This window comes from Tyto alba, unplaced genomic scaffold (genome assembly GCF_018691265.1).
Source record: "Tyto alba isolate M040663 unplaced genomic scaffold, T.alba_DEE_v4.0 Super-Scaffold_7, whole genome shotgun sequence".
In the NCBI taxonomy this organism is placed as follows: domain Eukaryota; kingdom Metazoa; phylum Chordata; class Aves; order Strigiformes; family Tytonidae; genus Tyto; species Tyto alba.
The window spans coordinates 27,627,391-27,653,192 of NW_024881328.1; the positions used below are offsets into that span (position 1 = coordinate 27,627,391).

Below are 25,802 nucleotides of genomic sequence, written 5' to 3' on the forward strand. Positions count from 1 at the left end.
ACTTCTAAATATTGCTTTATTATTTAAAGTCTGATAATGTATGTAAAAATATTTACCCATTACAATGTGCAATGCTGCAGTCACTGCATGCTTAATACCATACAGAGTATGGGCCAAAATATTTGTAGAACCTGTAAAGGTGAACACAAACTGTTGTAAAAATGAGAGAGATGCAGAATAACACCAGAAAAAAATATATAACATTTTTGAATGAAGAAACCAAGACATTTACAGCATTTTCAATAAAACAAACCCTCTTCACAAATTAGTGTTGGTAACAGTAGAAATGCTGAATAGTACAAACTAAAACCATTAAAACTTCCAGAGATCTATAAAGTCTTCTCTTCAAATTCATTCATAAGTGCCATAAAAAACAAGGGGCGGGGTGGGGAAGGGAGGAGGAAAACTTTGCAAAAAGTGCCCCCCCCTCCTTTTTTTTTTTTTTTTTTTTTTTCAAATTATCTCCTTAAAAACCGCTTCCATACCTAACTACTGTACTGAGGAACTGTACTAGAAGGCAGATTATCTAGTAAGATATATTTGGGGAATATTTTTAAATTGGAGAAATAATATAAAACCCAGCCAGTGTAAAACTGTACATTTCCCAGACAAAATTCTACTAGATCTAGTGTAAGATAACTGCTGTGCTCCTTACAGGCTACATTTTAGATTCTTAGAAGTAGTAGCAATTAAAACTAATTATTGCACGTCAGCTTTACATATAAGAACACATTAATAACTGAAAAACAGAGAGAATGTAGAATTTGACGTGTGTCTGAAAAAGTGTTGACTGGCATTCAGTGCATTAAAATTGGACTCATTTAACTTGTCTTTGTCATTGCCTGGACATCGGCAGATAAATTGTACTACTAGCCACTGGATAGAAGATATTAATTTATTTTGAAACTAGGGAATGAGTAATAAATCAGCAGGTAAATAGGAAAAAAAAAAAAGTCAAGAACTAGCAACTTCAGTGTGAAATTGGAAGAGAGAATGGCAAACTAGCTATCAGTTTGCAAAAGAAAGAAGCATGGTCCTGGAGGCCCAATGTTTGGTGGTGATTGATATGTCAAGTCGCTTTACCTGTGTAAGAAACATGGATATAAATGTAAATTTTGCCCTTCTGCTTCAATGTATAGGACATAAAATACTGTGTATCAGCTGACTTAAACATCAAGTTATTTTTTAAATCCTGAACAAGGAATGGTTGTGTCTTTCCTAAATGGGTATTGTTTTAACAGAATTTCAAGTTGACTTTTCTCATTGATCACATCTTTGATGTTTCTTAGCCAAGCAGCAAAGCCATAGGATTTACTTCTGCAAAAATAAAGAACCAGAGCCCGACACCCATCAGGCAGAATATTGACCTTCTTCATATCATTGATTAAGGGATGAATAATTCAATAACAGATTAATTAAAATAACAAGAATTACAGAAGAACAATTTAGAACCTAACTTTCCATAAAGGAATGAGTTCACTTAGATTTTCAAGTAATTTTCTTGTTGCTTGCATTAATATGTTAACAGCAGCAATAGACAATTCTGCATGCCAAATTTGCCCTAAATTATGTGGATACATTTAAACTTGTCTTTCAAAAGTGAGGGAGAGAAGACAGGAAAGGGAAAGACTATCACATTTCAAACACGAGGCACTCAATATTTAAATAAGCACTTTAAAAGCATCATGTACTGGACTGAAAAATCATGTTCATCCCAAAACTCTGCAATCTCTGATGTTACATTAGTGGTAGAAAAAAATACTAAATTTGGAAAGACTAATGTACATAATTACAAAGTTCTAATGGCATCTTGTCATTCTTATTCAGGAGTATATGCTTAGATTTTTTTCAGTAATTTCTCTGAATAAGGATAAACTGACATCAAAAGCTAAATGCAAGTCTTTGCTTTTTGCTCCCAAAAGAAAATCTCTCTAGAGACACTAAGGGGAAGTCCAGTTTATTTTTAAAAAATTACAATTTCAATCATTTATATCCAATAATTCATATCCAACAATTCAAAGTGATTTGAACTTTCCTTCTGGTGCAACACTCATAAAAGGTAAAATTGTAGCTCTAGAAAAATGTCACTCTCTTGCATAGTAAATGGTATCAATTCGGTGAACATAAAATACAGTTCTATAAGGAAAATTTGGGGACAAAAAAATTTAGGTTTGACCTAAAAAGCAATTCTTCACAAAATAATAGATGTATATGCCCAATACCATTTCATGTTTGAATGATTTAGGAGATTTAACCTCTAGATCCAACTAATTCTGCTTAACCAGTGAAGCTAGCTAAAGAAATAGCTCAAAAATACTCAAATACTTCCTTCAATCAAATCTTTACAACACTTAACTTTTATGGGTACCTCTCCAAAACAAAGGAAATCACACACACAAGCAGCAGATCATTACAAATCATGCAAAATATGTTTATTTCCTGTAAATTGACAACAGGGAAGTTGTTATTCTGAAAAAAAATCTTTCCTTGTCATTGAAGATCAAGCTATTAAAACAGCACAAAGTGAAATATACTTCTGAAGATCAGGCTTGGTATGTCTTAAAACTGGGATTCCTCATTTAAGTAAGAGTAATTTGTCAATACAGATGGCAGCAAGATAACAAATGACCGCAGCTGAAGTCAATACCAATCTTCATACCGACTTTAATGAGAGTTAAATCTTATTCCTACTAAACAGGATAGGCACAAATAATTGCATCTTTCTCTTAAATCTGTGGAGCTCATTAACATTTGCAGAAGTAAACAAGGCAAAACTCCACCCTTTCAGGACTCTTGGGAAAATAAAACAAGTTCTGCCTGTGTTTGAAAACAAACGTACTGCATAAAGACTTTCACAAGTTGAAGACCTAGAACAAGCACAGTTTTGTAGTAGCAAGTACCATCACCTTCTCTAAAAAAAACTTTTAATACATGCCTAACAGCACTGTGATCTCAATGATGACTGAATCATGTGTCTCATTACCTACGTCCTATACAAGCAGGATGCCACCAAAAAAAAAAAAAAGCTTATAAACAGTGAAAACAGTGAAAGTTATCATACAAAAAGTGTCATAATACAAGCTTTGCTGATTTAAGTGGTGATTCTATAACAATGCCATTATTTATCTTCTCAAGTCATCTTTTTTCCCCCTTTGTAAACTTGGAATATTATCTACCAATAACAAAATGGTTCCCCTAAACACTACCGTATTACTTCAGAGACTAATAACCTTCTTTGATGCTCATATATGGGCTTGCACCCCTCAGGTTACTAACAGTCACACTTTCAGATTTCACTCCAACTACTCAATTTAATGTAAAAAAGGTTTCATCCATATGACACCAGCATCTCTATCACCAGCATTTCTTTAAACAGAAACAGAGAGGATTTTATTATTCCAAAAAATATAACTCTGTTCAAAATACTAACCTATTTTCCTGACATTACAACCAACTTCCTACAAACTCCTTCCTATGAAATATGCAAAGGCATCACAGTAAGGACAAAGTATCTGCAGGTCATGTAAAGCATGACTGATGAAGGTACCAAACAGAAATTGTAGAGAAAAAAATTGTCCTTGGAAGTGCAAGCACTTCTGCAGTACAATTAACTTAATTAACCAGACAACATGAATATTCATAAGGCTGTTAATGTCTCCCCCATCCAAACAGATAAATGTGATGTAATGACTTCCTAGTCAAGCATAGCTAAAATTCTGATGAAAACTGCACCAATATTTTGGTTCTTTGCCTGAAATATCACAGAAATTAACAGTCCCTCAGTAGTATTTTATTTTCAGAATTAATTGGAAATTATGAATTTATTTAAATGAACCATTGAAGACCAAAAGGTTCACAGCCATCAGATATAGATTGTCTCTTGTTCTGTAACAACTGGATAGATTTTTTAATGTCCTTCCAGTTCCCCCTCCCCTTTCTCCCATTCCCCCTCCGTACAGTTTCTTAGCAGTAGTTCCCATAGCAACAAACACTCTTGCTAATGGCCAGCAGTACAACTGCAGGCTTCCCACATCTCATCCATTTGATCTGGACCAGAATAAGGCAGCTCAGTAGAGTATTTTAGTGAAAACACACTCCCCTCTGGACCTTTCTCTTCAGGAGGTAAACTGTTTCAAGAGCAGCTCCTTCCCATCAAGTTGAAACTTCAAAACACTATCTTAACTACTTAAAATAAAGGCTAAAACAAGGTTTTTTTAAGCCACTCAAATAATGCTATCCTGTAATACAGTTTCTATTTTTACTTGGCTGGAGAATCCTAATTTGGTACAATGGGTTTTTGGGGCAGGCGGGGCAGTATGTGGAGAAATACATTGACCATTGAGTTCCACCTCCTTCACATAAACAAGTATCATACTTATTTTCTAACTATTTGTTGGAATATCATTCATATGGAAATAAAATAAGCTGAAGATTATTTATAAGAACCAATTAAGGAGTTTCTCACACTATCATTCTATAAAATGCTGTCAATCTCTTTTAACAAAGTCTGTGGCATTCTACGTAACAAGCCATACAGCATTCCCTTGGGCTTAAAAATCCTTTCTGATCCTGACGTATTTGCCTTAAACTAAAGGGAGCCAGCACTGATGGTGAGGCACAGTGACCTAAGCATGCCCAAACAGCATGGAGTCAAGAGCTGCAGTGATTCCATTTCAACATCGCCAAGATATTCACAGCAACTAAACTGATAAGTGATGGTCCAACTGCTGTACTAAAATTCATCTGCTTCATCTCTTTGAGATTACTGTATCTTTTACCAATACATTTCCATTTTTCTTAATTTAAAAAAAGCTAGTGTCATCTTGTGTTTTCATAATCAACTAGTCCCTGTCTTAATGCTGCTTTTAGAAGTGCAAAGCAAGTCAGAACACCTAAAACCTGCTTGCTCAGTTCAGCAGCGACTTGCTCCTTTCTTACAGAAAACTGAAAGCAATGATTTGCCGTTCACCTGGCTGCAGGAATTTTTTCCTTACTAATTAAAAACATCTGAGAAATTACATCAAGTAGTTACATCAACATCCACACCAGAGGGTAGTGTCAATGCAAAAATACCCCTCCTCCTTTAAAAAGTAGTGATTCATATACCAGTGCAGAATCATCCCTGCCTGTACTCATTCTAGCTAAGCCTCCCTGTCTGGCCAAATTTATACTCCAAGAAGGGCAAATACAAAAACTGGGAGGAGGATGACACATACAACCCCCAAAGCAAACAAACAAAACACACCAAAAGATGCAAGTACAAGTTGATAAGGGAGCAAGAAGTTTTTTCAAGACAGACACATATTTTCAGGTCTGTAAAAGTAAAGGAGTTTCATGTGCACAATATTTTATCTTTTTTGATATAATCCACAAAATATATTCCTGGGACACCATTTAAAAATAGATCCTAAGTATGAATGCAACTGAGAATCCTGCCAAGAAAACTAGAGAGAGAAGCAAAAGGACATGGCTTATACTAAGGAAATTCTAGAAAACAAAGTTTTCATTTGGTATCATTTGTGGCAGCAATTAAGTACAAAACTTATTTTTGCATGCATTAGCTGAAAATTATTTTAGTTTTCTTCTTCCTGAGCATCTTCCTTTAGGCAAAGAGCTCATCTGTGCCATTACTATAAATTATCATAATTATTTAAAATCTACTCATTTGTAATCAATCTAAATCACTACTTTAGGACATTTATTCAATAGCTCCCTTAAGTAACTGAAGCTTTAGCACCAAGAACTGTTTTTAGTAGCCAAAACTGTAAAACATGCCAGGGGGACTTAAAACAGATGACTTAAAAATTTAACAGTACCTTTTAGTCTCACCTGCTGGTATTACTCCAAGAGGAACCGGTGCTCTGACAGGCTTTGGTATATAGTCTGTGTTTTTTCCAGCATCTATCTGGGCTTTAAGTAGCAGACCATGAGCAACTTCGCTGACAGATCCATCTCCACCAATACAAACTACCCTATTACAAAACAAAAATGCTCAACAGTTCAAAATAAACTCTTCCATAGCTGAGCAAACAGGTGGAAGTCAGCTATCACACACCATATACATAATGATATTTCAAATAGCTAAAAAATATTCTCTCTTTAAGAACAAACTAGCACTTCACTGTCAGATCAGTGAATGTTAACTAACAAGATATAAACATCATTATTTCTGCTTTCTTCTGAGTAGGAGTAAATATATTTAACAACTTACAAAGTACTTCTTACCTTATCACACATTATGCACATGAACTGACCAGATGGAAGACTTAAGCACATGCTCAAGTGCTTCAGTGGAAAAGTTCTTTAAATCTTTCAATGCTGACCCAACTCAAGCATTCCAATGCTTTTTAATTGCCCTTATAACAACAACTCATCAAATATTACAATAAAATTAAAACCACTTGAAAACAGCTAATTCCACACACTATGCAGGCAGTTGAGGGATTTAGCAAGGTATAAAACCCTAGTGCCAGCAATCCTTTGCATGAAGGTACTTAATCACTGCTTCTGGAGCATGTAATTAAAATCCCACCTGCTGTGGCTATAGAGAGCATTTGTTTGTAAAAGCTCTGTTACAGCAACCATTTTTTTTTTCTCTCTCTGGTTTTGTTTACTTAAGTAACTATTAAAGTGATTCTCTAAATTACTAATGTTTGAAAGTTAAATGTTTTTAAGGTAAACACACTTTAATGATAAGAATTGTAATAGTGCACTCCAAGCATTTACAATATACATGTCAGATTTACTTTAGGAGGCATGCACTTAAAATATTTTTTTTTCATATATCTATCTGAATGCAGTTGTGAAACTATGTTCAGTAATTCAACTAGATAAAACTGTTAAGATCTTTGTAAGAAAATACTCATTATGTTATTAAATGTTTAAATTATCTCAGCTCCTTTAACAGTTTTGCTCAGTTCCTATTATTATTTCCTAGCTACTTTTATTTTCTACATTTTTAGGAATGTTTCCTCTATCTAGCTAAATACTGCCCACATTAAAAAAAAAAAAAAAGTATATAGCAAAACTTTGGAGCACATTTTCTTTGTGCTCCTAATCAGGAGTCATCTCCTGTCTTCTATCTCATTTTTGGTTTAGACTGATTTATTCCTAGGCTTAAAAGTTTCTGCCACAGCAGCAAGAACAGTTAATCTTTGTAGTCTGATAAATTGTACACCTGGAAGGACTTAGGTGGATTGTCTTCTGGCTATGAAAACTTTTGAAAACAGATATATTCTGATTTTGGGGGACTGTGTTTGTTGTTATTGGAAATCGATGAAGAATCCAAGGAATAACATAAAAATGCTGTTAACTTCAATTTTTATTAATTTAGCATTAACCATCAAGAGTTGCCTTTTTGGCTGGAAATAGAGATACTGTCAGGGACCAGGGATTCCAAAGCTAATCAGCAAGAACCTGCTGCACATAAGGAGCAGAAAGTCTTGAGCAAACAGATTTGAGTAAGACCTTGAAGAAGGTTTTGTAGAGGAAGAAACATCTGTCTAACCATCAGACACAAGTTTCTTCATCAACTGTTCACTAAAGTCTGACTGACCTGGGCTAAACAATATCCATAATACCTTAGGCTTCTGATTAGGGAAGAAATACATGCATGTATACTGTGTACTTCTGTCACTGTACAAACAAGAAAATGCAGCTGAGATTGCAGCATCACAAAAGCTTTCTATTTGTCACCAATGCTTGGCCCCAGGGCAGGGGAAAAAAAACCACACTGCCAAGATGGCAAAGTACCTAAAGTTCCAGTGTCGGTAAGGAAAAAAAAAAAAAAAGTGGACAGCAAAAAAGGTGGAGTATATGAGACACAGGACATATGCCTATGATCCTGCAAAACAGAGTGGGAACTGGAGAAATTAGTGAAAATACATGATATATAGAAACAAACAGCTTTGACAAAGAATTAAAACATAGCAGTATTGCTTACAGCAAGCACTGAGATACAAACTTCCAATTTACTATTGCAAATCATAAGCTTCAATTTACTTCACATTCTGTTTAACATGTAAGGAAGCATAACTCTCTTAGAAAGAAATTCAAGATCAGAAATTGTATGTTGCTATACTGCTAACCTAGTGTAAATAATAAAAAAATACTATTGTGTCTTGCCCTTTATACATTTTCACTGGGATCAGCTATCAGTCAATCTGAACGAGGCAACACTTGAAAAGCAGGAGCTGAGTTAGAGTAGCAGAGTAACACATGCAGGCATGGCCTTCAGTCCACACCCAACCTGCCTCCAGTTACTTCCGAGCTTGGGCAAGGCAGATCACGTCTACACGAACTCTGCCACATAGAAATAGCACAAAAACTACCTCACCCCTCACCATCATATTTAGTGCCTTCCACATCTAAAAGGAGGTACAGAAGTACTATTCCATTTTCTAAACAGGGAGCTAAGTGACAGATACAGTTTCTGAATTGAACAAAACTGGACAGGAAGCCAGGGCAAAACAGGAAAGAACTGAAGCCTGCCAAGTCACAAGCAATGCTGCTCAATAAAGAAGTAAAATTTCTCAAGACTTAATGGAAATAGTGAAAAGACATTATGTCAGGTGGCTTCTAGAATTGCTAAAAGCATGATTTTTCATCAGTAGGACAATTTCACTGCTGTGGAGTTAATTTTAAACTCAAACCAGATCCCATACATTTTCTAGTTTAATTTTCAATACACAAAAATTGTCATTAAAATTTTATTTGGGAAACACTGCGGTGGTTTTGGTGGCCTGTAAGATATCTACATCTATGGCAAAAATTATGAGGCTAAACAGCAATGGGGAAGTCACAAAGGACCTCACAGGAACTTAATTGAAAGTACACCATAAGCCTTTACAAAATTTGAAAAAGAAAATACCAACTTCAAATATTCTTTTCCTGTTCTTAGGAACAACTCTAAAGAGTTGAAGAGATGAGAGAGACTAGTGACGTTTTGTAGCTTTCTTTTTCAAAGAATCAGTCCTTTAGCATAATATGAATGCTGACCTCATCCTATCAGTCTCTTTAGATTTTACCTGAAAATAGCAATTAAGATACCTCTAGATACATAAGTGTAGAGAGTTACCCTTGCAACTCATCTTCCCTATGATCTTGTATTAAAAAGCATCCTAAGTTAGCTCTTTAATAGGATGTTTCCTGTATTGTGCTTTATTGAATGAGTACATAGATGGAGGCCAGGCTATTTGAAAAGTTACAAAACTCATTTTTTCAAACACTTCAGAAATTTCATTTTTGCTCATAACCTCTGATAATAAAAGCTACTTAATTTCCCCATGAGAAAAAATTAAAAAACATTTAAACAGCTAACTTAGAAAGGACACAGATCTTTTCACCTCAGAAATCCTAGCATCATATTGATTTAAGGGTTATTTTTTTCCAGCTTCTTCTCTTCTTATTTGCACTTAGTTCTGGCTACTGGAGAGAAGTCTTACAGGCAAAGTACTCCAGTGACTCTACCCAATGATCAAAGTAAAACAACTCAAATATGACTCAGAGTAGAAGGGGTTTGGGCAAGAAGATACAACCCAGGCTTTTTCTTCTCTGTCTTCTTATCTACTTCTCAGGACAAACTGGTTCCCTAGCTAGCACCCCAAAAGACATGTCTTATCAGAAAGAAATTATCCTCAGAATCTGGAATATGTACCTTTTCAGATGAATATTCTCACCTAACTCTGTGACTTCCTAGAACTATTAGGAATTGATTAGACTATAAAACACTATTTAAAACTTCTTGTATGGCTCACTGCATAGCCCGATAAGAGCTGTAAGACTTCCACAGTATGCAAAACTATTCTTATATATTATTGAATGATTAATGTAAAAATACCAAGGACTGCAAGATTAATCCACATAGCAATGTCTTTAAAAATGACTGAATAAGCTTTTTCACTCTTGATGTCAAGTAAGTTTGAATTTTTTTTTTTAAATGGAAAAAAACATTCAAGTTACTTTTAGATAAAACATTCGCCTTTAGAACCATTTGAATGGACAGAGTGAAATACAAAGCACTTGTGCCATTCTTGAAAATGCAGAGACTGAAGATTTCATAAAGCATATAGGTCAATAAGTAATAAAAAACATCTAATGAGAACTGATTTTCTCAGGCTTAATATCTGTGTGAAACAGAGTAAATCATGAAATACCTACTAGCATAGTTTTGGATAGAATACAAATAAAAACTAATGTGATGAGTTTTACTAACATTCATCGTCACTAACCAACTTACCCATCAAATGCCTGGAGTTCACATTCTTTAAGTACTGAGAGAGCATGTCCTTCATATTCAGTTACTGTGGAAAATATTATCAGAAGATTAGGTAATTTAAAAGGTTTTTTTCAATTTTTCACCCTTCTAAAATAAGGAACATACAGTAATCCAGATTATTTTTTAAAAATCATTAAATGCATTGGAAGTATGATAAAGTACGTTTTACAGTTACACTAGCTAAAAAGGCAAGACATTAAAATTCAGCTGCCAGACACATGGCTATTGACTGCATTAAATTCAGAGAAATAGAGAAGATGTTTATTGCATCAAAATGCAAGTTTCAGCATTGACACAGTTGGTAAACTTCAGGAAAATGTAAGCATATCCTCAGTTAAGACTGAATTATTTCAGTATCAATCAAATTTAATTGCCTTTGTGTTAGGATATGCAAATTGCTAAATCAAAAATATGAGGAGTTAAACACAGAAGTATGAAATCAAGCCAAATACCAGTGACAACAGAATATAACACACAGAGGAAGGTGGCATAAGTATACACCAGAGTTCATAGCCTCTGGAGGAAATGAATCTGTCACTCTACATTGATGTCTCTGTGTTTGCTGATACCCTATATAGTACTGTAAATGCCAGTGAAGACAGGATAAACTGGCATACTACAGATGGCACAAAGCATCATAACTACATTTAGCATTTTCTAGGCCAGCTTTGCCAGAAGAGACAGCCCAGCTGCAGCCACCCATCAAAGATTTTTGCTGACTGACATGACACTTGCAGATGGATTTTTTGTGTAAGAATGTGCATCATTATATGCAAAATTACATTAATCTTTCATGCTTGTCTGTCCCTGGTGCTAGCATAGTTCATGGCTTTTCTCCAGTGTTTCTAAACACTGTTAAAATTATTAGTCTTGGTGTCTAAAACAATCATTCCGTATCTGTACCTGTTATAACAGTATTTCTACAGACTATTCAATTGATGCTTACAAGAATTAAAAACACCTCTCTCTCCCCCTATATATATGTATATATCCACACACAAGAATGTGTGTATATATAGTGAGTGTATATATAATTTTTTTTAAAAATAAATCAAAATAAAAATGATAACATTTTTACACTTCATATTAAACAATTTTATATCAGCATATAACTTCAAAATCTCCCAACGAGGATTAGCAAAATTCAAGTGCTTGGTGTTTTAGAAATTCTTAATTAAAAACTAGAGTTATTTTGATTATATCAAAGGCAGAGAATTATATTTTTGCTGCAGAAATACTTATCACTATAATATCTTTCAGGAATTATTTACAGGATTTACTTTCATGCAAGACCTCTCTGGAAGATCAAAGCACAATATTTAAGCTATCATACTCAGTTTCACTTTTGCTGATAGGAACTATCCTTTAATCATTATTTGTAGATTGTAGGAAGTGACCAATAAAATTGTGCATCATGCAAAAATGCAGAAAAGTTCAAAATATCTTACCATTGCTTAACTGTGAAAGAAACTCTTCCCATGACAACATACAGTTCATTACCAGGTTACATGCCTTTTAAATTAACACAACATTTAAAAAGTTATGAGTACAGTCTAATTAAAATGGTACAGTAAAGATTTTATTTTGTAAAAGAAAACATGCTCAGTGGCTTCCTGATGTGATGTATGCAAGTTATGTTTACTATTACAAAATTAAATCACTCAAAGAACAAAGACATGAAAATAAGAGGACTCACGTCTACAGAGAAATCAATAAAGGCAGTAAAAATTACTAGTGTCATCCAGATGGATGGGGACTCCACCTTCTTTGCATCTAATAGCTTAAGTTTGGAAATTATATAGGAGGACTACTGCAAGACTTAACACTGGGGATGATTCGAAGAAATTTTAAATTTGATGAAAGAATGACAGAGGTAAATAGCATCTATTTTGAAACATTGTGACAAACAGGTAATGAAAAAAATAAGTTTCCAGGGAAAACTTCATGAGAACATACAGCAAATGGATCAAGTGTAAAAACTTCACAGACATAAAAAGATCATGTCTAAAGTTTTCTTCAGGCTTGACAACATCCAGAGAGACACACAAAAGTCACTCTGATAGCTGAAAAAAAGCTAGATGTTTGAATATTTGGTCCCATTCCAATTCGGGGGGGGGAAGGAAACAAAAAAAACAAACAAAAAACCTACAACATCAAAAAAAACACAAAGCCAGATTAAAAAAAAAATAATTAAAAAAAAATTTGTTGAGGAAGAAAGAGCTTCTTTCACTGTTTGAGAAGGATTCAGATCGCATATTTGACAAAAGTACTATCACAAAAATATTATTTAATGCTTTTTTCAACTATTGCTAATGCATCACTGAAAAGGTTTTCCTTTTTCAAGGACATTTTCTTCCCAACTTGTGAATTCCTGTACACATTACAAGTAACAGCATTCTGAAAGAAGGGCACTGACAGTGTACCTCATTTGAACAGAATCACAAACTCTAAAACATTGTAACACTATCTCATATAACCAACAAAAAACTAAGGGTTCAGCCCCTACATCTAGGAAAAGCAACAAACATGGGACGCCTCAGTATAACACGTATAAATACTGGCACTAGTGTCACAGACTAATGTCAGTAGGATTAAAACTGCTAATGATAACAACAGATTAACTAGTGTTGACACTGGATGAAAAAAAAAAAAAAAGTTATTTACTGTATAGTAAGCTTAAGCCAATGTTATTTGTCCAATTATCAATCGGTCTCTTTTCCAATGGGGGCGTAGGGACGGCCGTTATTTTTGCCTAAACATCAGGCTCGTAATTATGCATAAACAGAAGCAGAAGAGTCAAAACTAGAAAGAAAAGTAAGACAAGCTAGGAGTCTGTTGGGGTTACACCTATTAAAGAAAAATAAATAAAGGTAAGATTTTGCAAGATACTAACATATTTCTAAAATAGTAGCTCAAATTATCGCTACATTTGCCAGTACTTTAAGTATCCCAGATGTGGAGCAAGCTTTTGTTGAACTGGATTTTTGGAAGAGTCACTGTTGTTCTCCTAACAGCCTTATCCCAGCTGCAGCACTCAAGATTGCCAAACTCTTAAAAGACTGGATAAAGACCAGTTTTTAAGTACTGCTGTAGCATACAAAGTAATTTGGCAAAAGATAATTGAAGAAAGTAAATGCTGTTTCAGAATTCATTTACATACATGCCTTCTGACTGCTGTATATCCATGAGTAGGAGAGAATACCTTCAATGCAAACTTCTCAATAAAAAAAAAGTTTATTCCAAAAGAAGAATAAGATCTGTCAAGCTTGATCACATAGGAAGCAACAGCCAGCTACCAAATATAAGATTGGATAAGAAGAGCTCTGTCTTTCAGCACTCCACTGTCAAAGTTTGTTGGGTTGGGTTGTTTAAGTAACCTGCAAGTCTTGTATTGTGTATGCACTGGAAGTCATTTCAGAGCTTCAAATTTGCTTTAAGATTTTTGTGTACTGAATTTAAATCTTCAAACATATATGTGAAAAGACTACAAGTAAACTATCTTCACTGTAAAAACTGTACAAAAGCCTTCAACTTTTACTACCTAATACACCTTTGTACAATACTCTGTATGTAAATATTGGTCATGTTTCAAAAAAGCAGTAACAGCAAGATGCACACACCAACTTCACAAAATCCAGAACAATTATGGGAAGGAAAAAACCTGTTCAATTTACCTGAAACAAGGCACCTAGTTTTACTAATATATGGTACCAGTAGACAGGACTTTCACTCAGCACCAACTAACATGCCCATCCCAAACCCCCTTTTTTTTAAAAATCCATGTTCTTAATTCCGTTCTCTACTAGAATTTAAAACTGTAATGTAGTTTTCTTATTTTGCCTGTAGGAGGAGTGTCAGGCAGCTAATAAGCACAATAGTATTTGGACACTGCCAAAATAACTGTACTTTAAGGATAAGCCATTAAACGTTTATCTGAATAAAACCAGAAGTTTCTTTTCAAAATTTAAAAGAAAAATAATAATTAAAAAAAACTTTAAACTGATTTTATTCAATTAGGAAAAATATTTTTTAAACTGCTACAAATTATAGTCATAGTTTATATTAAATTCTATTAATTAATCTAAAAATTATTGATACAGATTTGACCTATTAGTTCAGCTTTAGGATACCTGGTGACATTACATAGCTAAAAATGTAATCTTACACAGGTTAATGGTAATGCTGCCTTTAACAGATTCTAGCAAATAAGGTTATGTTCACAGAAAGATAAAAGAAACACTAATGAGTAGTAAGGAATCAAATTTTAAAAAGGTAATTTTCTTTAAATAATTACTTAAAGTAATAACTAGTTTAACAATATGACAGTCAGTTATCTCTAACTAAGGTTTGCATGACAAAAAAACAACTTTTTTTTTTAATTGTGACCAAACAAGGCAAATTTCAGTTTTAAAGACAGCATTATTATTAATCTGTTCACACTACTGTCTGCGACTTGAAGGTGAAAAGTATGCCTGTGAGAATCAAAACTTAAAGCCGCTGGCATTCCCTTATCAATTAAGGGAAGTTGAGAAATTATCACTACAGAATTCTAACACAGACAATCTTTTCCACACTTATTCTTGCGCATCTTTAATCTTCAATTGATTTTACTTTAAATTGTGGGCTAAATAATAATAAAAAAAATACACAGATATAGGTAATAAAATTAGCATGATAAATGTCATATACAAACACTTACTGCATTATTATATCCTCATGCCTAAATCAGATTTGCTCAGAATGATTTTTGGCCTGCAACCTGAACTAGTCATGATTTCACAAGAAGTTTAAGGGACAACTGTAGGATGAGCCTTCTGTTTTGTAATTTGTTTAAGCTGGAACTGATTGTTTTGCACGTAAATTGCAAAAGATATAGGAAAAATACTTTTTGGTGTTAAAATGTCTTGCACCAGAGTTTACACTTAGATATGAAATGCATAATCAAAATTAGCAGCGTATTAAAGGGAATTGTAACACTATCGATAAACAATTACTTGGAATGGGAAATACTAATACCATTTATCTGTAAACTTGGGTGTTTTGGGGGACCAAATTTGATGCAGCATAACTTTTGATCTCTTTCCTGAAGGGGACAGAAGTAATGATCAGATCATTAATATTTTACTGCTGTAAGAAAACTCATTGTTTCCCTGTTCAATTTCTTATAAAAAGTCAGTCAAATCAAACAGCCAAAGGGTAAATTCAGGACATAAAGCAGAACTCTGGCAGAAATTGGAGCTTTTAAATACAACCCTGCTACCAGGAACACACTGTTGAGCAGAAGGCAGCATCACTACAACACTGAAGTTGTACCTTCACATTCTCCAGACACCAAGTCGTGCCCATGTGCCTTGTGAGAACTGCCCTTGTCATCACAGACCTTAATCACTTAGGCTTCCAGGTCATCCCTGAAACTGAGTCAGAATCCAGAAATAATGTGTCCTTCAGATAAGCCACTCTTACCATGTCAGGCCAATAAATGTTCTCAGAAGAGAAGTAATATTTAAGGACGCGTGTTTGTCAGAATGCAGGAACAACTCTTAGCAAGCGTATACAAGACTGTCATACATTAAATGTTTACTTCTTTTTATAGAATGTTTGCTTTAAAAAATACCCAAAATATATTACTAGTATTGACAGCTACAAGGGAAAAACAGTCAATGAATAACAGAATTACTAAAACATTTTTTGATTAAATAAAAATATATTGTATTGTATTAACTACAGTTCCAAATTCACTGCTTGAAGCCAAAGCCAATAAGGATTACCAGTAAATCCAAATTGTCTTGCATGCTTAAGTACTAGTTTCACAAAGGATTAAGCTATGTTTTTGAAGCAACTCACCTGTGACATCAGTTTTGATGTCAGCAAGCTTAAAAAGAGGTTCAACTTGTTCATAATAAACATGAGTGGCTTCTTTTTTGTGGCTGCTTGGATTAACAAACACTTTTAAGGATTTTGGTCTATTCTGAAAGCCTAAAAAGAAAACACAAAACATTTAAGGTTACACAGAGCCCAACTCTTTTTTCAGCTTAAATGAATTTTTAATGTTAGAACCATTACAGTATGTTTACCATTACAGGATAAGTAAATTATAGTCTAAAGGAAGTCTCAATTTCTTCTTGGATGTATGCCATTTATCTTAAAATTACAGTACTGATTACTTCTGTGTGTACAGCTAATAAACAGTAGAAATTAATCACACGCTAACCAAAACATTGTAGGAACCAGAAAAATAAAGTATATGTCATAACCTAGATAAAACTTGACACAGGAGCAGGGTGAATATCTGGAACAGATATTTCCAGAGGTCCATTCCAAACTAAGTTATTCTTGATTCTCTCGAAACAGAAACAAGCATTGCAGGTATGTACTGTAGTATAATTCCTAACCATAGGAATTACAACATAAGCAAGGAAGGCTACACAAAAGTTCACAGAAACTATTAAAACACATAAAACATCATCATAAAAATATTATAATAGTCGTTATTCAAGACACTCAATGGAAATCTGCCATCTGGTATTGCTGTACTCTTTTAGAAGTCGTAAAAATATTAAGACAAAAAAATAATTTCTGTGACTTGGTATTTTGCCTAAAGTGTCAATAGAAATTAAATTGAAAACTACAAGAATCGGGAGTCGTGATTTAAAAGAGCAAAGATTTAGCCACAATCATAAATGTGCTGTCATGTTTCTTATCTTCTCTAAAGGAACTCCTACCTCTGATCAGCTGGCTCTAAATGCTCAACCCTCACCAATGCCCAGAGCCACAAAACTGTAAAAGCTGACTACAGAGTCTTTGATTTATAAGTAAGGAATACCTTTAATCTTAAATATATACACATATATTAATACACAAAGCAGAGAGAAAGCATAGGAAAGTACAGAGTTTGTAGAAGTAGAGACAGGTGATGAAGGGCCATAAATTGTTACCCAGACAGTGCAAGTTACAATACTGCTAAACCACCATTAGGAGAAAACTGAAGGGAAAAAAGCGAACACTGATATGTCACTTAACTGTTTTTGAGTTTTAGGTGTAAAAATTTAAGCCCTATGTGTCAATATAAAGTTTTAAAAGAAATCAGAAGCAGGCAAAAGAATACAACTTTTCAATTGATGGGAAAAAAATTGCAAGATTTTAAGGAAACAGTTGAATGTTTGGTTTGGGCTTGTTTATCTTTTTAAACTAAAAATTCATTCATTAAATGATTCTAAACCAGGAACAGTATTTACAGTGACATATATTAGGCTATTGTTGAAAAGTAGATCAGAGTTAATACATAAATCCTAGTGAGATTTTCAAGAACCAAAGGAATTCACAGGATAAAAGTGTTAGAGTATTCTCTTTATGACTACTTGAATATCAATTCACTTTTTTAGAGATGTAAACTATTTTGTTTGTAGAAATATATATTACAAACAAGGCATTTATAGAGAGATAATGGCACATTACTGATGTGGTTCTGTTTGTTCTGCTAACTGACATGAAAGGATGATCACAACAAAAAATACTATTTATTATTCCCAGCACACACTGGACATGTTATAACACACCAAACAACTTCATTTAGTGAAAGAATATCCAATAACATTCAAAAATTAAAACTTTCACACAATTATATAGTGAAGCTTCTTTGAAATTATTTTTAAATAATTATAAAATTTTCTTTAAACAACAACTATATGAATGAATCAATGTCATTTACTACAGTCTGCAACTGATTTCAGTCTGTCAGCCTTTTGGTGTTCTCCTAACTGGTATTCCGTTATTGTTTTCTGTGGCTGCTCCATTTGAAATGAACCAGCAGCCTAAAGCAGGAAGGCCAACTGTTCCTCTAGTACTAACAAATGTGCTAATATGCACTAGTTTAAACTTGATCTATCAAGTGAATCAGTGAACCATGAAGGGTGGTGGGTCAATCAGGGTGTTCTGAAAACAAAGGCTCATAGGGCAGCAGAGACGCTATGCTCAGACATACATCTGTGCTGCTTTCAGTTCTTAGCTTTATAAAAATGGGTTTATGTTACAAAAGTTAAGAGCCTGGAATCATGTCATTACTGCATACACTTATAATTACTTTATACAACAGTAAGAATACTATACATGAGAAAAACTAATAATATGAGATAGATTTGTTAATGTAACTATGGAGACACCACTGTTAATATTAACTAACCAAAGTTAATGTTTAACATTAATGGTTTAATTAAAACTTCATGCATGAAGTTTCAGACATTCATATCAAATCCCAGTGTGGGAGATACTACAGAATAGTAGAGAAAAATAAAATGCACTTCATCCATTTTTTGCTACTTTATCAGTTATTCTTAACCATATTTACTGTCTTCTGTTAGTTTACAGAGTTTTTAAGTAAGACTTTTTCAAATCAACTGTAAATAAAAACAAGTCTTATCTTGCTAAAAAAAAATTTTTAAAAACAAATAAGAATTGATAATTACACATCCTCTTATTTCTGGGCCTGTCCTAACCCTTTAAGAAACACTGGATATTTGCATGCACAGATGATTTTAAATTAAACAGTAAATTCCACTGACACATTATGTCCCCACTGTACATGCCCATAAGTCCAGTACAAAAAGATGTGATGTATAAATGGAAATCACGGAGTCAGGTGCGCAACAGGTCTGAAGTGAGACCAACAACATACTAGAATCAGCTTAGGCTGCCATTTGGGTCTTTGCAGGAGCCAGTCCACAACCAAGGCTCCATAGGTACATGCCTTAAGATGGCAGTGGTTATTTTACATCAGTTTAACAAATACACAAAAGATCAGTTTTCCTGAATATCGTATCACTGAGCAAGCTCTTCATGTCTAGCTGGCATGAATCTGAACAGCAGCAACGTTTTGAGGAAGAGTAGAATTTATTTAAAAGTGGGAAGATGGTAGTACATGTGTTTTGTTACCCTGTCTCACACACACAAAAACCCGTAACAGCAGCCACTGTAACTAAATTCTAAGCAACCATATTATATCTGAGTGCTCACTTATATGATGACAGGCTTCATAAAAAATTATAGCATAGTTAGACTTTGAATTTAAGTACTCTGAACGCAGATTCAAAAGCAACAGAGGATACTCAAGAGAGTAAGAATGAACAGGAAAAAACATGGAAGAAACATTTGTGTCAGACACAAAACAGAGTAAATGGGAAACTGTGTACATGATATTTCAGAAAAAAAAAAAATCTGAATTAGAACAAAACTCCAGATAAAACATTAGCTTGTATCATTGTTGATAAACTTGCTGTTGTTGTTCCTTAGTTAAATGTATGTGCATAAAAATCTAAAAAGTTGTCAGAGAAAGGTAAATAAATAGAAACTGCATTTATTTTCAAAAGAGACACACCTTTTAGTAATATTTAGCCATTCTGACAAATGAAAGTACATATTTACTGACAGCTATACCCAAATATACATACGCTCTACTTTGGTAAACCACTTGCTTTTAATTTGCTCCAGCCTAGAAGTAATAAAAAAAACCCTTCAAGTAAATAATGCAGCAATTAATGAAAATTTACTTTGTAATCAGATAGATTAGTAAAAAAAAAAAAAAAAAAGCCAAAATTTTTACAAGGATGAAATTTTAACTTTATCCTGCAGTTCCTAAGGAAACCAAAAAGGAGCAGTTTTGAGTTCATTAACAAAAGATGTCACCAGCACTATTATGAAAACAAGCTGTGGCAAAACTATGAAAATTCATCACCATTTCAAGAAGAGCTATAACAATGTGCCTTCTGAGATTTCAGTTACTGAGGAATCAACAGAAATTATCTACATTTTATACTTTTAATCCAGACTTGAATCTCACTGGGAACTTCCTACCAATGTCTGGTACATTTTAAATCAGAAGACTTTTTTCTGAATTATACCATTACTATACCAACACTGTTTGAATTACTGATAATGTGTGTCTGCCACACTGAACGCAGAAATGCTGCTGCTTTTTTGGTGATTTTCTGGATAAAAAGGCAGCTTGAATGTCTACTCATACTTCAAAATGTAACAGTGTGAAAACTACTTTTATTGTAACTACAGAACTTAAAGCAATATACACATTAGTAAATGGCATTTTGGGGATTGTCTTTAGTTATTTTTCCCCTCTGAGTGCTGATTATTCCTGAAGTAGAAGGAAATGAGGAAAATGTACTAATAGAGACCAAGAAAAATCTGCACAAGGTTTGAGCTTCTGGAGAAAGACTGAAACTGAGGGAAGAACTAGAAACAGCAACATTGCACAGAATGCTTTTTTTCAGGTTCAGGTGGCTTCCCATTACAAAGCTATAAAACAGAGGCTGTACCTCGAAGTCAAGGCAACCTGAGCAAGAGATACTGCAGCTTTTTTTCTGTGAACATATGGTATCACTGTTCCTGATGGATGGAGGGTAATCTGGGAACAAAACAGACATTTGCTCCTTATGCAAATGTCCTCGCCTTTATGGGTAGCTGGAGATCTGCAAGAATCTTGGCACTTCTGCAGATTAAGATATTTTGTGATAAAGTCTTTCAAAAAGGGACAGGGGAAGGCACTTTTTAATGCACATTTTTATTTTCAAAATCCAAAGCATATTGTAAAGCAAATAATGTAAGAATGCACTGTTAATAACTCATGTTATTTTACTTTTTCTAATATTTGCTTCTGACAAAGTCACTTTACTAGAAGTACGCTATAAATCACTACTGAAAGTGTTCTTACAAACACTACTGATGTGTAAGATTTGAATTCTGTAATCTGGTTTAGTATTAACAATTCAGCTGGAGTTTTAATGGTCTATTATAAAGATGGATTGTTTTTCTTCCATGATAAACAAACTCATTTGCTATAGTCTGTAAACAGAGACACATTTTGGAGCTAAATCAGAGTTTGGTTTGTGGGGCGCTTTTTGTTGCTTTGCTTTTTTAAATCAGAAGTGTGCTATATTCTGTGTCTTTCCAATATTGATGGTATTAAGTTACAGTGAAAGGCTTTGATTTCTGGAAGGGTTTTTTCCCTAAATGGTGCATACTTCTTTTCTTAAATTTGATACAGCTTCCATGAAGAAAAAGCAGCTATCATGGGTTAAGCAAAGCATTCTGAAACTGGCATTAGCCCAGGAAACACAAAAAGATACTTTTAAAATAAAGAATTCCCTCTCATCACTAGCTACTGTCAATGAATTTTGTATCAAATTATACAGTAAGAGTCCTACAGAACCTTAAGAGCACTTCCACCTGTGAATTTATGAAGAGGAGGAAAACCTCTCCCATTAGGCTCTTAAAGAATCTGCAGCTCTCAAGTGGGAGCTCCTAAACAGTCAGCAGGAAGTCCCTGAAGAGTTCCCAGGACTGCAACAACTGTAGCACCATCAGATGTGCTGCAATTCCAAGTGAAAACATCAACAAAATATTTTACTTCTTTAAGAAACAGATTTCCCAGGAGACTCTCCAGTCAGAATACAGTAAGCTGCTTATTTTCAGTAGCTTCCAAAACACTTTCAAAAAACAGCATCAACTTGCTTAACTTTTACAGATGCATTCATCAATTATTGTCACCTTCCTGAATTTTATACTTCGCCATGTAGAACTTCAGTAGTAAACATTTTCCAGCAATAACATTCATATCTGTGTGTCTTAATTTCCACAGGCAAAATATTTTTCTAAGCTTCACTCAACCTTATGTACTGCCAATAGAAACAATCCTGAAATAATATCATCAACCCCAATTAAATCCTTACCATTCAAAATTTCCTTTAGATGTCTAAACCATGAATGACAATGATCTTCACTTAAGTTATTTAAATGGATAGCACAGTCTGTTAGTTTATTATCTTCTTTATTCAAGCATTTAAAAATTGTGATACCCAACAAAGTACCACCTTTTTTCTGCCCTACAAAACGACGACGTTTCAGTTTTACTGAAAATACATCTTTCATTTCAATCATCTCCTCTTGAGCCTGTAAATCCACACTGGAACCACCTGTAGGGGAAAAAAAAAAAAATAAATATTATCAATACGATTAGGACTAATATCTAAAAAAAAAAAAATATTGTTATGGCTTCATTTCTAGCTTCACTTGTTGCATCTGCTTATGCCTATTGAAACTTACTGCATATTACTTGCCTCAATCACTGGTCTGGTATTTTACCAACTTTCTGTTATTTCGGTTAGGTATTCATCTACACAAATAACAGGAGTTCAAGGAGGTTATTTAATCTCTTTTCTGGTATTCAAAAAAAATGAATAAAATTGCAGACACTAAGAAGAGTGAGCCACTTTTTTTTTGTATTTGTGTACAAAAAGCAAATTCTTCATTGTATTCTCCTAAATCACAGCAACCATAGCATTTGTATTCTCCTAAATCATGGATCAGAAAGTGTGCTATGACCCAAGCTGACTATATGCTCTATTCATTTGATACAACTGCTGCCTTTTCAGTTTAGACTAAAGACACATCAGAAAACAGTTAAGCAAAAATAGAAAAATAAACTAAAAGCATGCCACCCATCTTATCTTTAAGTTATGAATTTACTTTAGAAGACAGGTAAAAGAAAAACTGTTCTTGAACTTCACTCATGACAGTTCAAGACTCTCACCCCAGTGGAGATTTGTGTTCATCTGGAACACTAAGTGAATGTTTTCTTCCTTTAGGGCTGTTTTGCACATGGACCCTGTGGCTACTGACACTATCACTTCAGTGACACTAGTTCCAAAAGCCTGCTGGAGGTTTATCAACCAAACCATTCTGGTACACACTTCTCTTTTTCTGCTCTCTTGAGCTGTAAAATATCCGATTCCTCAAAAACAAAGTCAAATATACAGACTGAAGGAAAAATGTCACCATTCCTGCAGGTGTCAGATACTCTGGACACAAGTTTCCCTGCTTTCTTTGTAATTACAGCAGATCTGATACACTATACGAATAAAGGTCACTTTGCAGCCCAAGGCAAGAAAAGGTAGAAACCAGAAATCTTTCCCATATCTAGCAACCGCTCAGTCAAGTGGTTTCTCAATAGTAAAAGCCATAACAGATTCTGTTTGATGAATATTTGCTGCACTCTGTACTGAAGTGCCAGGGAGAAGATGCAAAAGTCTGTTTTAACTGTCTTCCTGGGAAAGATGGACAGCACTGCAGGTGAGACTGCAAATCAAGGATCACCCTACTTCATTACACCACATGAAGCTGAGGGCTTCAGAAAGTCATACTTCCTCTGAGCAGGAAAAAGAAGCCTGCATCAATTCTTGTAACAGTCTGACACTGGCATTTCTCAACATCATTTCTTGAACCAGACTATGCAGTGATCATCCTTCTATCCATATAATCCTGGAAGTCTGCACCTCCGCAGTGCTAACACAGCTAAAGCTGAAGTCAGTATCACCCCTCCTGCCAATTTTCAACCAACCCTTTTTTTCCTGTTCCCTACCAAGTAACCTACTGCAGATAGAAGCATGACCTTATTATACTTCCCACATTTTTCCAATTTGTTATATTTTACCATCTTCATTTCTCCATATGTCAGCTACTAAGGTGTAAAATCGGACTAAGATCATTGCATTCTTAGCAGGAATACTGAGACAAGTAAAGTTTGTTTGAAGTGACATAGCACACAGGAAACTGCAGTGCAGATTTTCAGAAGTACACAGCAAATAAAACAGGAGGAAACTCACCAAACAACAGAAAACAAAATGAAGCTTGAAGTACTGTAGCGACTGATGTAAAAGTCTTATCTATAAAATACATTGAATGACACCAGGGGACTGCTCTTCTAAAACATCTGTATTGATCTTCTAAAACATTTGGGGGTAGATAGTCTTTACACACCTTAAATGAAACACTTCTGATATCCTGAATCACTTATCTGGAACTACATAGTTTAATACCCTTATTTAAGACGTGTTTTAATTTTAAAACCAGTATTTTCAAGGGGTCTGCTTATCTTTTTCCAGCAAGTCTTGCTGTCAGACAAACAGAACACTGAAGATTCCAGCATGCTAACTCAATGTTTCAGGGAAATGGATAAAGACATGTAACAACTGTTCTGCAGAAACAACCAAGCTGCACCATTTATTCCTCCAGACCAAATATGCTAAATGGTTTTGGTTTAAAATTTTTTTAAAAAGAAATAACATTTTGGATTAAACTATTAGTTTTGCTGAGAATACCACAAATTCTGTTATGCTAATATTATGCTTATGCATCACAGATAAGTTACAAACATCAACCTATTTGTCCTGCACAAGCCAAGTAACATGAAGGCCCGTTAAAACACTTTTTATTCCCCCACTAGCTTTCACAGAACAACAATTAGTCATAAACCAGGTAAGGCTTGTCTTGTCTTTTCATGCTACTACTTCAGACAGATTTCTATTTGCTTTTACATCTTCCTCTACTCTGTATTTATCAAATTCTTGTGTTGATCAGATGCACATTAAAAATTTTGAAAGTTAAATTAACATATTCTTACTAGGCAACACTACACTTTCAAAAATAGTATTTAACCGTAATCAATCTACTGGAATGCATTTACAGATAGACCTTGAAGAAGTATGAATACTGATTTGTTCAAAAGCATCATCCTCAAGTTCAAAATTGTAGAAGAAATATTGAACTAGCTAGTAGGATTAGCACAGCCAATTTTTATTAAAGTTGAAAAGAAATGTGCATGGAAGTCCCTAGGCACATTCTATAATTTCATCTTCTATTTTTACTGAAAATAAGATCATTGCAAATGCAGTAAAATGTTATAAAACAATTCAGATAAAGAAAATGTAAGTCATGAGCTACTTTTATAAAATATTTCTAGTATGTGACAACAAGCAAGTTTACTTTAAAAATAAAGTATGTATTGGATTAGATACTTTTTTAAACTTCAAAAAAAGCTACTGGTTCGTTAGTATCATATTGGTTATTGCTAGCTGTTTCAGGACATTAACTATCCTCTCATATTACTTAGAAAGATATTGGGTACCATCTGTTCTTGCAAGAGATTTAAGTATACATCTATTAGATATCATGCTATTTATTTAATTCAGTACCAACTTCCCATTGTTGTATCTTCTGAAAAAAAAGTCAATTTAATTACAAGGAATAAAGATAATCTCTTCTACCAGGCTGCCCTGTCATTATGAGAACAGAGAGGGAACCTGTATAAAGTAGGTTACAGGCGTTAGGAAAGAGTGAAACTAACAGCACTTAACATTTAACAAAGATCTAACAAAAACAGAATATATGGCACTTAAAAAAAAAATGCTATAAGCCAAGGGCTTGTCTAAATCAATCTTAGCACATCTGTCTGATGTAGAGCGTAAACAGGATTAGAGTTGGATTTATCTGCTTGACGCTAATTGTACTCACAGTTTCTGCACATGTCCACTTTTTTTTTTTTTTCTCCAAATACAGCATGAAAAAAAGCCTTCCTGGATATATGAATTCCTAGGAAGTTTTATGCCTCTGTTTATCCTCTCACTGATTTCAAGCAATTACGTTATCCTGCATTTTTCCTATTTACGGTAGTCTAATCTCTTAT

The 25,802-nt window shown here is 34.1% G+C and overlaps 1 protein-coding gene across 4 annotated transcripts in view; it reads right to left on the reverse strand.

The window, feature by feature from the left end:
* Nucleotides 1-25,802, reverse strand: part of CERKL (ceramide kinase like) — a 55,869-nt gene that overhangs the window by 8,870 nt on the left and 21,197 nt on the right. For all 4 annotated transcript variants that reach the window (XM_042783907.1, XM_042783906.1, XM_033010782.2 and 1 more), the window contains exons 2-6: nt 22,012-22,254; nt 16,121-16,252; nt 10,238-10,301; nt 5,830-5,972; nt 57-131 (exon numbers count right to left, since the gene is read on the reverse strand). In XM_042783907.1, the coding sequence (XP_042639841.1) occupies nt 57-131; nt 5,830-5,972; nt 10,238-10,301; nt 16,121-16,252; nt 22,012-22,254 (657 nt within the window). The remainder of the gene's footprint in view (nt 1-56; nt 132-5,829; nt 5,973-10,237; nt 10,302-16,120; nt 16,253-22,011; nt 22,255-25,802) is intronic.